The 12705-nt window shown below is 34.1% G+C and overlaps 1 protein-coding gene across 5 annotated transcripts in view; it reads right to left on the bottom strand.

The window, feature by feature from the left end:
• Positions 1 to 5278: 5278 nt before the first annotated feature.
• The window catches only part of LOC113500442 (tachykinin-like peptides receptor 99D), a 101044-nt gene continuing 93617 nt past the window's right edge, over positions 5279 to 12705 (bottom strand). Inside the window, exons 5-11 of one of the 5 annotated variants that reach the window (XM_026881241.1) lie at positions 11832 to 12006; positions 9945 to 10100; positions 9560 to 9619; positions 8995 to 9145; positions 7754 to 7950; positions 7120 to 7259; positions 5279 to 6432 (exon numbers count right to left, since the gene is read on the bottom strand). In XM_026881241.1, coding sequence (XP_026737042.1) covers positions 6374 to 6432; positions 7120 to 7259; positions 7754 to 7950; positions 8995 to 9145; positions 9560 to 9619; positions 9945 to 10100; positions 11832 to 12006 — 938 coding nt within the window. In that variant the 3' untranslated portion in view covers positions 5279 to 6373. The other 4 variants (XM_026881243.1, XM_026881244.1, XM_026881239.1 and 1 more) reach the window with 4 other exon arrangements.

The raw sequence follows: 12705 nt of genomic DNA, 5'->3' as shown, positions 1-12705 counted from the left end.
GTCAGACATTTTTTTAAGGGCTTTCGACAATTTCAATTTTGTTTCTTGTTATCACTTTGTTAACTTGGTATAATCTTATTAAGTAGACTATGTATTATCAAAACAAAACATAGACGCTACAATTATTGTGCATCAAATATAAACTAAAAACTTACATGCAACAAGTATTGCATGTAACTTCTAAACATTTTTTCAAAAATCATATCATGAATATTTCCTCATTAACTATTGCAAGTAATTTTATAATAATAATATTAATATTATTTTATTTGCTTTGAATGTAGGTATTTACAAATTGGTGTTTTTAGCATATACAGAACCTTGTACATTCTACCCAGTAGGCATGCAAATTTTATACTTAACACTAAGGTTAACAAATAGCTACACAGCTACAAAATTAAAAATCTAAACATAAAAAAAACAATTAAAATAGAAAGGAGGTTAGTCACCTGTAGTTGTGAGCCATTAAAATGGCTCTCTTATAGCCATTTTACCGTCTTTTAACAGTTAGAGGTAAGGCGATTACGAAGATAATGTACTTCTGTAGTACCAAACTGCCACTAGCACTCGGTAAATAGAGCATGAAGCGAACATAGAAACGTGCCTTTTCCAAGAACGTCTGCTACATTCAATATGTGCAGTATGTATTAATATTTTAAGTTACAAAGTTCAGAAGTTGTGAACTGCGTTGGTTTCACAGGTATTTTGATTTTATTAGAATATCAAAACACAGATTAGTATATGAAAAAGTAAGTTTCGTAAATAATAAATCAAGGTATTTGATAATGTCAAGCATAACTTACTCCAAAAACGAATAAGGAGGTCAGACGGTGATTCTTCTAGTAAGAATTTTATGCACCAATATCTGGTTCAACATAAACGCGCGATATCCAACACCTGCTCCATAAATTCTACTACCTACAGTTTCAAATTCAAATTCAGAAATTGTCAGCTACCGTCACAGCGTGCGACCGTTAAACTCGTATACCAGCTATTGCAGAAGCAAATTCACCTGAATTCCAAGTTTCAAACTTCAACAAATACAGAATACAGATACAAAAGTTTCCACCCCTCTCATTCCGTTTATAAATTGTTCCAAGTTTATGTTTAGATAATTTGTCCAAAAAGTTTCTAATCAAGTATTTATCTAATGGTGACTCAGAAATTCTAAGTAGAGACTGAACGTTAGCCGAAATAGAAAAAGGAAATGACGGTGGAAAATAAAAACTAATTGGTTATAAAAATTATGTAAGGTTATAAATATTTCGGTTTACTTTTTGTTCAGATTTATAATAGTAAATATGTTGTACGGTTGAGGTGTCTGAGCGATTGTCATCCATAAATGCTTATCCCGAGTCTGGCTGACTTTCTGCATGTGACTTGAATATTTGTGAAAACCCCCGCAACACGTGGATTAAATTCCTCAATTCGGGACTCGTTTTCTTAAAATAAAATAAATACAAACTTGAAGAGACATTCTTGATTTTTTAACCATAAAGTTTCAATTCCCTTTGGGTAACGAAGATTGATTTCTACTTAAAAGTTCAATGGAAGTCTTTAACTCAGGATCAAACTTGGGTTTTCAAAGTTTCCAGTTCAAGTTACTTTTACATAGTTATTACTGCTATGTTTGTCAGTTGTTTGAACAGTGCCCGGAGGAAATACCTAAACAAAATACTTAGGTTAAAAATAAAATTTCCTTTGTAGTCAGGTAAAAATAACAAACCATTTGTAAATGTATACCTAATAAATGTATGTGTATGTAATTCATTTATTTATTTCAGACAAAGTCCATACATCGTATAAATTACACGATGACGAAACAAATAAATTGTTGTAATAATTTACTAAAATTTCTTTGAAAATATCTACTTTCTAGATCAAAATGAAGTACAAAAATGCCTTAATTTTTCCTTCCACAAAAACATCTAATAATCTAGATCTATTCACTTATTTGGGCATAGTTGTGTATACCTTCGCGGATATAATACAGGCGCGATGTATGTAATAAAAGCGGAAGCAGTATTGTCAATATTCTATACAAGCGAATGAGGTCACAGGTGGTGTATACCCGTGTAGATTACGAAGGCAAGAAACCTTCGTGTTGTGGAAAAAGTAGTTTTCGGCAAGCGGTGTTTTAAATAAAACTCATTTTGTGTATGTTATGCAATTTATAGGGTACCGCACCCATAGGGTTAAAACGAAACCCTATTTCTAAAGCTCCAATGTCTGCCTGTCTGACCGTAAGTCTGTCGCCAGGTTCTACCTCATAAACCGTGAAAGATAGACAGTTTAAATGTGTGTGTGTATTTGTTTGTTACCTCATCATGCCCAAACGAATCGACCGATTTTGATGCAGCTGACACCTTGAATTGGCTACTTTAATTATGGATTAGGTAGACTATATTAAAACACCAATTAGAATAATTATCTTTATTTTCTTCACATAGAGTTTCTAGTTGATAAATTAATACATTACATCATTATAAATTAGCATAGAAATATATGTACATAGCTTTATTATTTACATTAGGTATACGTATACAAATTACAGTACCATTATTATAATAAAAGCTTATATTAGGTGTAAATATTTTACAGTAATTAGAAATAAAACATGGTATTTGTGAGGGAGGTAATACAAACGACGCAAATGCAATTATGTTTAAGTATAGTTGAATCCGACACGGGATGCGTGATGAATCGCTATGTATTGTCGCGCAGTGATTAAATGTAGGAGACATAGCACGGCTATCAGGTTAAGTTAGGAAGAGTTTGACAATACTAGCTTCCTCCCAAGAGGAGGTGGGTGTTCACGAGAATTTCCTCGTCTTACCAAAACCAAGAGGGTCCGTAACAGTATTTTACATGTATATATTATACATGTAAAAACATCGATTGGAAAAGTAAAGGAACGTAAATACTGTGACCGATAATCTATATTTTTATCTCTTGAGGGGTTTATAAAACCGCTGTGATATGATAACTTAATTGATCGATAATTAAATATTGTAGTAAAACAGTAGAAAAAAAGTTAATTATAGGCAATAAATATAAAAATACATTAAACATACTTGATACAAATAGTCGATATACTTAATTGTCCAAAAAAAATGAATACAAAACATATTTACTTTTTACTTTTTACTCATAACTTCGTGAAGATTAAATTTAAAAAAAAACTAACTTTACATGTAAAAATATTGATCGAAATAAACGAAATTAAACTCAGATCAAACTTATTATGACATGGTTCGACAAAACTAATGACTTTTTACAGCGGAGTTATTGCATTGTACTGTACATGATTTTATTATTCATAGGCTGACTATCAAACTGCTATCAAAACTGGCAAGTGACAAACTGTATGCAAACGATTGAATTAAACAAACCCATTTATTTAAACTGTTTTGATACCTGTACAAATCACCACATAAAATGTTGTTTAGCATTTGTAAGTGTAACCGAATTACAATTAGGATTCTTTTAGTTCTAACGATTCGATTGATCTCACAATATTTAGGTTTGATTCAATTAACGGTTCTTTATTATTTAGAATATTTCTGCAATATATACGTTTTATTCCACAGAGGTTACTTCCTAATTAGGATCTGTTACAAATTAGGGATGTATTGACCACGCTAATGTTGTGATTGCGATAGTGTGTGGGTGTGGCTGTATGTACGTTGTTACCTCTTCTCGTCCAAATTGCTGGACAGATTGCGATGAAATTTGGCATGGAGATAGCAGAAGCCTTGGATTAACACATAGGTTACTTTAATCTGATTTTGTTAAGGGAAGTGCATCTAAAACCGATATCAAAGCGGATGAAGCGGGTGAAAAGGATTCAGTAATAAAAAAGTAACAAGAGAAAATCTGAACACAAAAATTACTAAAATAATAACGAAATTAAACGATTCTATTTAAATTATTTTTAACAATATTGTATGAAGTATTTTGTAGAGTTGCGCGCAGATAGCGGAATCCACTAACAGTTGTGACGAAAGAATGTATCGGAAAACTATAACTGCAGTTATTAGATGCGTCATATTGGTTTCGATATCCGCAATACCATATGCAGAGACTCACCCCGAAACGACTATACATATTACATCTTTTAGATCACAACATTTTAGGGATACTTCTAAATTGTTTGTTTGTAATATCCGACTTACTTGGTCGTAGATACCTCGTCGATGCACAAGCACATGATATTCAAAAATAATGTGACTGTATAATATACAAGCATTTACAAAATCGGTTTCGTCAGTGCCTTTAGAGATAACCGGCTTCCAGCTTCTAAACTCTTTATAAAAATAATAATAGATTAAAAAGTTAGATACTTTCACGGTAATAAATAAAAGGTCTTAATTTGTACCAAATAAAACTAAAACAATATGTCACGTAGCGTGCCGTGTCTGATATTATTCGTAGATTCGTGTTTAAGTAGAAACAAGGGGAAATTAATGGCCTAATGCGTTGTCGTGACAATGTAAACAGCGGCCGAATAAATAGAATGATAAGTGACGTCACATTGAAACTGACTGACTTAATAAATTGCTGAACAGTTGAACTTTAAGCCAAAATGAAGGTATTTATTTTATATTTCGTCGTGTTCATTTTGTAGTTTCTTTGAAATATACATTCACTAGTGGTGGTATAAACTCAACATTTTACCTGTATTTAGGACCACAAATGATAAAGCACCACAGCAACTTCGCTAAATACGTCATGCGAATTTTGAATTTGCTCCACAATATTCAGTCTGTCTACGACAAAATCTCGGGCTAAAGTGAACAGAATATTGTTCAAATTGTTAGGAAGACATAATGTTATTTGAGAGCCGTAAATTAAATGATCTAATATAATTTTGTGGAGGAATTCTCTTTGAGAATATTCTATTGCGTGCATACAACAAAATAATGTTCCTTATTTAAATTCTGAGTGCACGGCGTGATCCCAACCATTTGTATTCGAGAAGACTATTATGTTAATAGAAAGAGAATGTAATAGTCCTTCCATTTTAAAAATGATAACATTTAAACGAAGAATTGGCTGTCGGGGAAAAAAACAAAATAAAATAACACATAACATTTTAGGGATACTTATTGGAAATCGAATAAGCTAGTTTCATAGATAAAAACATTTCGGCAGGCTTTGCCATATTGAATGAAAAAAATATTTAAAAAATAATGATGAGAATAGCTTATTCACCTGCCTTATAAAACACTTATTACTTAAGGAGAGTTCTGTACATCGATATAATAATACAATTAAATTTCATAAACTATCTATTAAATTTACATTCATTTAACAATTAAATTGTTTAAGCCATACACTTAAAAGTCAAAGCTTATAGCAAGAACCGAAGTTTTCGATACATCTTTCATTGCAACAAAATAGTTGGTAGTTAAAATCATAATTGATAGGTATAGATTTTATCAAGTACAGCATAAATTCGAAGAAAGTCACTTATCAACTCCAGTTTAAGTAGTTAATTTATTCTGGTGCATTTGTTTTACGAAACGAAACATATCTCTCTTACTTTATACAGCGCATTTAGATAATTATGGTAACTACGTCTTTGTTGCGAATAATTAGCACAACGCTTAATATTATTATAGTAAAAATGTACAAAAGTAAATAAAAATGCTTGGGTCGGTCTATTCACAGGAAACTTGTTAGAAAAAGCTCGATCTTTTAACTCCTTAATTAGAATAGGTTTTACTGGCTAATTACTGGGATAACTTCTTTATTTTTAAAACATGAAAAATTACAAAAATACTTTTAGTACAATTTTAATGTACCAAAGTGTGATAACGTAAAATATTTCAGAGTGATTGCTTGCTGTAGTCATTGGCGTGTGAAAATATTGTCCGATTTCACGCCAGTGATTTCAGCCAACTTGTAATTAAATATTTTGGTTTATACTCTCATTGGTCACTTTATAAAACTATTCGATCTTAATCAGATCATGGTAAATGCAAAAAAAAAAACTGAATATGTACGGGGTATTGAAAGTAACATAATAAATATGCCAAACGTTTTAAGGACAGGCTTAGTTATGACTAGTTCGCCACTTAAAATGACTGACTTATATACAAAAGTATTTGCGTACGTTTAGAACGTGCAAGTACATACATAGGTATATAGTTACATAGTTTCTATAGTGGTGGTATAAAGGCCGCGCACACCGTCGTGTAGTGTTAACTGTTCAGGCGTAGAGGTCCTGAGGGGTGCGGGGCGTGCGCGGGCGGCGCTCGCGTCATATCCACGTGCGCTCGGTGGCGTGCGGTGCGTGCGGCGCGTGCGGCCCGTGAGGCGCGTCACTCGCGCCGCAGTCGCCGTGCGGCCCGGACGCGCCGCGCCGCTGTCAGGCCGCGCTCACCAGCGTCTGGTTGTAAGTGCTATGCATCGAAATACGAATCGTGCCTGCAGAAAAATATTACTATCAACATTCCATCCAACAACTGCATTCCTGTTGAGCAATGCTATTAACAGCTGGGTTTGGGAAGACAACGAATGGCAATTCAGTATCCAAACCGTCAGTGAAAGCAATGAATTGAGAAGCGAATAAAAAGACCAAGAATGATGAACTAAAGTATTGCTTAACTACTGACGAATTTTAAGCCATCACGAATGTGTCATGTTTGATCGTTCTATAACATCGATAAAGTCAGATAAAAATACTGAACTTGGCTCCTCGGCATCATTTACTTGCGTATTTTATTTGCATGAAGCAAGTGGGGAGAGCCAGGTGGGTTTTTGATGAATTTTGTTGTCTTGAACAAACCTACGAAAAAGGAATACTCATCTTTAAATTAAATATTCAAATAGTAGCTAGAGAAATGATGGAGTGTTTTGGAGTTAGTAAATGGTAAGAGAAAATAGTGAGCATACAATGTGTAAAGGTCTTGACTAGGCAAAAGTTGATGGCATAATACGAAACATTGTGAAGAACATAGTGTGTTACCGTTTTGGGTTTTGAGGGTAGATCGATACTCCTTAACGTTAACCGACACAGGAATAATCCACACAAAAACGGTTAATAGGTTTATGTGAAAAGCATCTACAAAAAGCCAGGATCCGATGGAATAAAAAAGGGTATTATCAGCTTACTGGTACCATTCTTCCTGCTAGGTGACAGGGAGCGGACTGAGCGATCCATCCGATCCGTACCGAAAGCTCGGCGCCGGTCCAAGCCACCTCCGCCGAAGGCACCACAACACCAGAAAAATTGCTTAAATCCTCTTCGGAATCTGACAAAAAAACAACGATACAGAAAAACTGATGAAAGCTTACAATTTTACTGATTAATTTAACCTTCGATTACATCCCTATAATTAAATTGTAAATGTTGAAGCTGAAAATTAACCTACTTAGCTGCAAACTAATTTAACGATTCTTGCTACATAATTAACGTTTCACGACGACTATTATTTAAATGGAAATAAGTTTGCAGGTATCTGTAAAACTTTGACATCTGGACCCTAATTTACTAAAGTTTCTGTCGTGAAGTTGAGAGTAATTTATCTTAGGGTCCAAAATGATTGATTCAGTGAATTCAAACAGATTTATATAAAACATTCGATTTTGCTGACACAAGAAAAAAATTGGCGATTTTTTTCTGACAAAAGGAGAAATCCAAAAATGGTTCGCCCAATAACGTTTAGATTTCACAAGCCGTTTATTTGTGGTTGGGAAAACATAATCATACTTACATTATAAAAGTTTGACAGAGCTAAAAACTTACTTGGAGTTCATCCAACAGTAAATAATGGGATTATACATGGAATTGCTCATGGCCAGCCAGTATATGCCCAGGTAAATCTCTTGAATGTGCGTGTAGTTGACAACGTCCGGGTAGTATGATGTCACCAAGAAATATACGTGGAACGGCAGCCAGCAGACAGCGAAAATTACTACAACTACTATCATCATCTTCACTACCTGTTGAAAAATAAGGGAAATTAGACAGAGCATAACACATGGATAAAATATGGAAGTCGGCTTAATTTCATCGAATGATTGAAATGATATACGGAAATGTTCCAAATCCCATTGACTATCCTACGTACATCTCAATTGGCAATATATTGGGAGAGAAAGACACGGAAACCTTTAATACGTAGTGACAAATTCCGGCCAGCGCATTCAATTAACTCAAATACCGTGAAACCTGAGAAAAGCCAATTTACAAAAAAGGAAACAAGAATCGGACACAGAGAACACATTCAACCTCCATTCAAATTTAAAATAAGCAAAACAACTGACAAAAATGTGATGTTTCTTTTACACTGAATAATATTTGAATGGGGCTTAAAGAAGGCTCTTGAATTGCGGTCGTTGTAACCGCTGAGGAGTTAGAAGCAAATTTATTAAAACAAGGATGAAATTTTAATAAGCTTTGAAACTTTTAAGGCTTTACTCGGATCGATAATGAAGGGAGTGAAAATTGGATCGAGTCTATAGCTGTTAATAGATCACAAGCCAATAAATTATGAAAGAGTGGAAAAAAAGTACTCGTAAAAGTGCGAATTACGAATTCATTGCTGTAAGTGATAAGTTCGATCAGAGATGGTTTTAGTTAGAAGGACTTCCATTAACCCTTTATTTAATTTTTGATGGAATTTTTCGATCCAACAACACAATTTCTGTCTAAATAAGTTTGATTTGAGACAATATTTGATGAACCAAAACGAATATAACCGTTCATGTCGCGACGTGTAATAAATACGTTACGTAAACGATGTTAAAAAATGGTGATATGTAATTAAGATACCTTAAACGAATTTCTAATAAATCAAAGCAACGCGCTGTACCTTACTCGCGTACATACCACATGAGACATGACAATACTGCTTTACAAAATAAACGATTTTGTCAAATGTATCAAAAGTTAAGGAGAAAAAAAAAATTACATCGGCCTGAAAAGGCTCCATGCTAAAAGGTTTGATTTTAATTTGGAAAGTTTCTTGTTAAAAAGAATCTTACCCTTCGTTTGCTTTTAACATTGTCCAGTTGTCTTTGAGTACACTCTCCGATTGACTGCGAGCCCCAGAGCTCAACGCCGACCCTCGAGTAAGTGTACGTCATGGACATGATGGGTAGGAAGTATGTTAGCACCATAAATGCCACGTTGTACCTGGGAACGAAACAATTTTTTACTAGAAAACCTAACTTAATTAAAGAATCTTAACATCTAATAATAAATGAATGATCAATGCTCAACCCTTCAATGATCCATACACGGAAAGAGGCCCGTGCCCAGCAGAGGGACGTGTATATTCTAGTATTTTTACTAAAAAGAAAATAAAAAACGATGTATAGCAGTGTTTGGAGCGTTTTTCTTCAGTCTATAGGGCATCCTAAGTGTCTTGAGTTCGACGTCAAAATCATTAAAGGGGCATAAATTTATTTTAGAAGTTATATTGTTTTAAAGAATTCGAAACTCTATTTGTTAAGTTACCTCATATACAAGTATAGTAAAGTTTGTCATTTGCTCAGTTGATATTAGAATCAATTTCTACAAACATAAAGTTTAACTATTGATACTTACCAATATTCCAGCTGTGACATGGTAGTAATGCCATCAGGCCATTCCGGGAAGCACACCCGTCTGTGAAGCAGAGTATTAACTTGACAAAGTTCCAACATAAAACATTTTATAGTCTCGTAGATAATAGTTTTTGTGAGTGCCGACGTTTTAAGGGAATACGTACTGCCACCGAGAATTTAATTGTGAAATTTAACTAAAAGCTTCTTTGTACTTCCGATTTCAGCCTTGTTTTTTTGTGATTTTTTTTTGCAATCATTAAAAATATCCATAGATGTGATTGTTTCGTGAACGCTTCAATGTTAAAGCGACTCTCGATGCAAATTTCTGGACAGAGAAAATTTCCGCTTCGATTTAAAATGTTTGTAATGGGCTTAGGTGTGTATACCTTATCGTTCCGTCTGGCAAGTAGTCCATATCCGTAGTGAAGTAGACCAGGTTGGGAGTGCTGAGGATGGAGCTCCACACCCAGATGGCGGCGGTGATGCCCAGCGTCGCGCGTTTGCCCAGCCGAGGTCGTAGCGGACTCATTATGGCCACGTATCTAAACAAATGTGAGTGATGGAAAGGTATAAACAGGATACAAGTAGAAAATAAAACTATGTTTCGGAAAGGAATGGTTAGTGTGAATTATATTTTGTTGTATGAATGTTTACTTGTTCCGGTGAAATTGACAATGATATGAGTCTGAATATCTATCGAAATATCATTTTCACAATTTTAAAAGATGTACCTTGATACATTCATCTAAGAAAAATATAAAAACTTTCTTGGCGATCAATAATTTGGACGCATCTAATGTTATAGATAGTTTTTAAGAGATACTTTTGACCTGGTGTAATAAGCCAAAATGCCAGTAAATATGCAGTAACTCTGAATCCAGCCGAAAATCTCGAAGCTATCCACGGTAATATTTTTTAATACTTGATTCAAACGACCTGCCAGTAAAAATAAATTTTCTACATTGCTATTCTGTCTTTCTTTGGACTCCAATCCGAGAAAGCAATGAGTTATTTTACCCGTTTAGATTCAGAGCATGTTTCTCGGATAAAAAGGTACTTGTGTGATTTCTTAATATTTATTTAGGTACCATAAATATTTTTGGAGGCGTTTAGTGTTCCCCGAACTATTATTGCTTGGAAGAGAATTTACGATTTACAGAAATGTGGAATATTAAATGGCTTTTGGTTAGTAGAATTCGAAGCGTAGTCTCGTTTTTTTCTTGGAGAATTTTCGTTGAAACCATACGAAGTTGTATCGGTCTACAATGTCGAAGATCTGTTCTGCCTTCCACGACTGCAGTTTCTAATTTTAAAATCCAAGAGGTGTTGATAGTCCGCCCTGATTGTTGCCTAAGCCTAGTAGTATATTTCCTTAACTTAAATAATATGATGCCCAACCTAACATTATAAGTGTAGGAAGATGGAAACGGGGCGTGGTGACAAGGACGCGGCCGCTAAAAGCTGCGACAACGAATACAGGTAATGGATTTCCTCTGTTAGGACTCATTCTTTGAAAATAGGTGTCCCAATAATACTAGGGCTCGGTTTTAAGAATAAATTTATTGATTTTATTTATTTGTTTAGTGTACAAAATTGAACGTGTATTTCATAAAAACGGACATTACATGTTTTTCTATTGAGGCATCTACCCAAATTCGCTTGAAAATTTTTCTTGTTTTGATTCGCATCTATAAAAGACAGACTGAAACTTCTAAGAGGTATAGTGAAACTGGAACGACTTATATAGTATTTGACTTATAGCGCAGATGAAAACATTAATTATTTGCTTGAGTTTCGTACTGCATCTATGGAAGATGAAATTGCTGTTTGTTAGTTAAAATTTCATAAATGTAATTTGTAACGTTTGCTTTCAAAAATAACTGAAAACAAACTCGGGTTGTAGTTGAATTCTCACTTTTGGGGTTAGCTTTTATTTATGTTGGTACATGAAATTTGGTAAACTGAAGCAAATTTATTTACACTACAACGTAGAGTTACTGGTTATCTTTGTAGCTTGAATTAATTCTTCGTTTACCAGGAAGTATTTCTAACTTATTTACACAAAAGTGATTTAAATTTAAACAAAGTAACCACGGTTATAATAGTTCAATAACTTTGTTATATGAGAATAAAGGATACGGTTATAAACGCATAAACAATTATTATGACAGCTGATATGTTATAAATCTATGCGGACACAACATTAATAATTAGATAGGTAACAATTTATTTTTCATAAAAAAAGAGAAAAGGCTATTTCTTTCGTGACTCACCTGTCCACGCTTATTGCCAGTAATGTGAACACGGATGCCGAAATGCTAAGCACTGCTATGAACTGGCAGAACTTGCAGTAGAAGTGTCCGAATGGCCAATCAGAGTTCAGCATGTAGGTGAAGTTGAAGGTCACGTTCAAGGTCGACACCATCGCGTCTGCTACCGATAGGTTCACTGCGGAAGAAAATAGAATTTAATTTATTTGAGGATGACTTGTAATCGAATTAGGCAGAATTGTTTAGAGAAAAACATGTGTTTAGTTTTTGAGTTTGTATATGTTTGTCGCCGCTTCACGCTTGAACTAATGGACCAATCTTAATGGAATTTGGTGCGGTGGTAGCTCATATACTAGATTACCACACAACTTACATTTTATATGCAGGTAAAAGTACAGAATGCAGCTAGGGTCAGAAAAGGTAGGTTGAGACGGCCTAAACTGTCAACACCAGGATTTTAATGTGAAAAAAAAAATACAGTCGAATTGAGAACCTCCTCCTTTTTTTGAAGTCGGTTAAAAAGGTAACCGTATCATTCACAAACAAAAGCTCTTAATCATGTGAGACCGGGCTTACGGAGTTAATCCTACACTTGGGTGTTAAAAACGGTTAATCTACGTATGACATGTATCTAATCACAGCTTGAATAATTCCAGTAATATTTGTGCTCCTTGCTTTGATTTTAATTTTCTTTTTTGATCTTGTTACTAAATAATGATGACATTTAATTTAACTTGTGTTTGCGAGTGATTCAATCTGAATTACATAAATAATGCTAAACCCTTCAAGAAACAAAAATTAAATTAGTAAGAGCGGGAAGAGTTTATAAAAGAAAAATAGATTTCAAATTTCTAAATACCCACGTTTTTAAACGTCA

This window comes from Trichoplusia ni, chromosome 14, assembly GCF_003590095.1.
Source record: "Trichoplusia ni isolate ovarian cell line Hi5 chromosome 14, tn1, whole genome shotgun sequence".
NCBI classification, from domain to species: Eukaryota; Metazoa; Arthropoda; class Insecta; order Lepidoptera; family Noctuidae; genus Trichoplusia; species Trichoplusia ni.
This window is presented reverse-complemented; position numbering and strand designations above follow the sequence as displayed.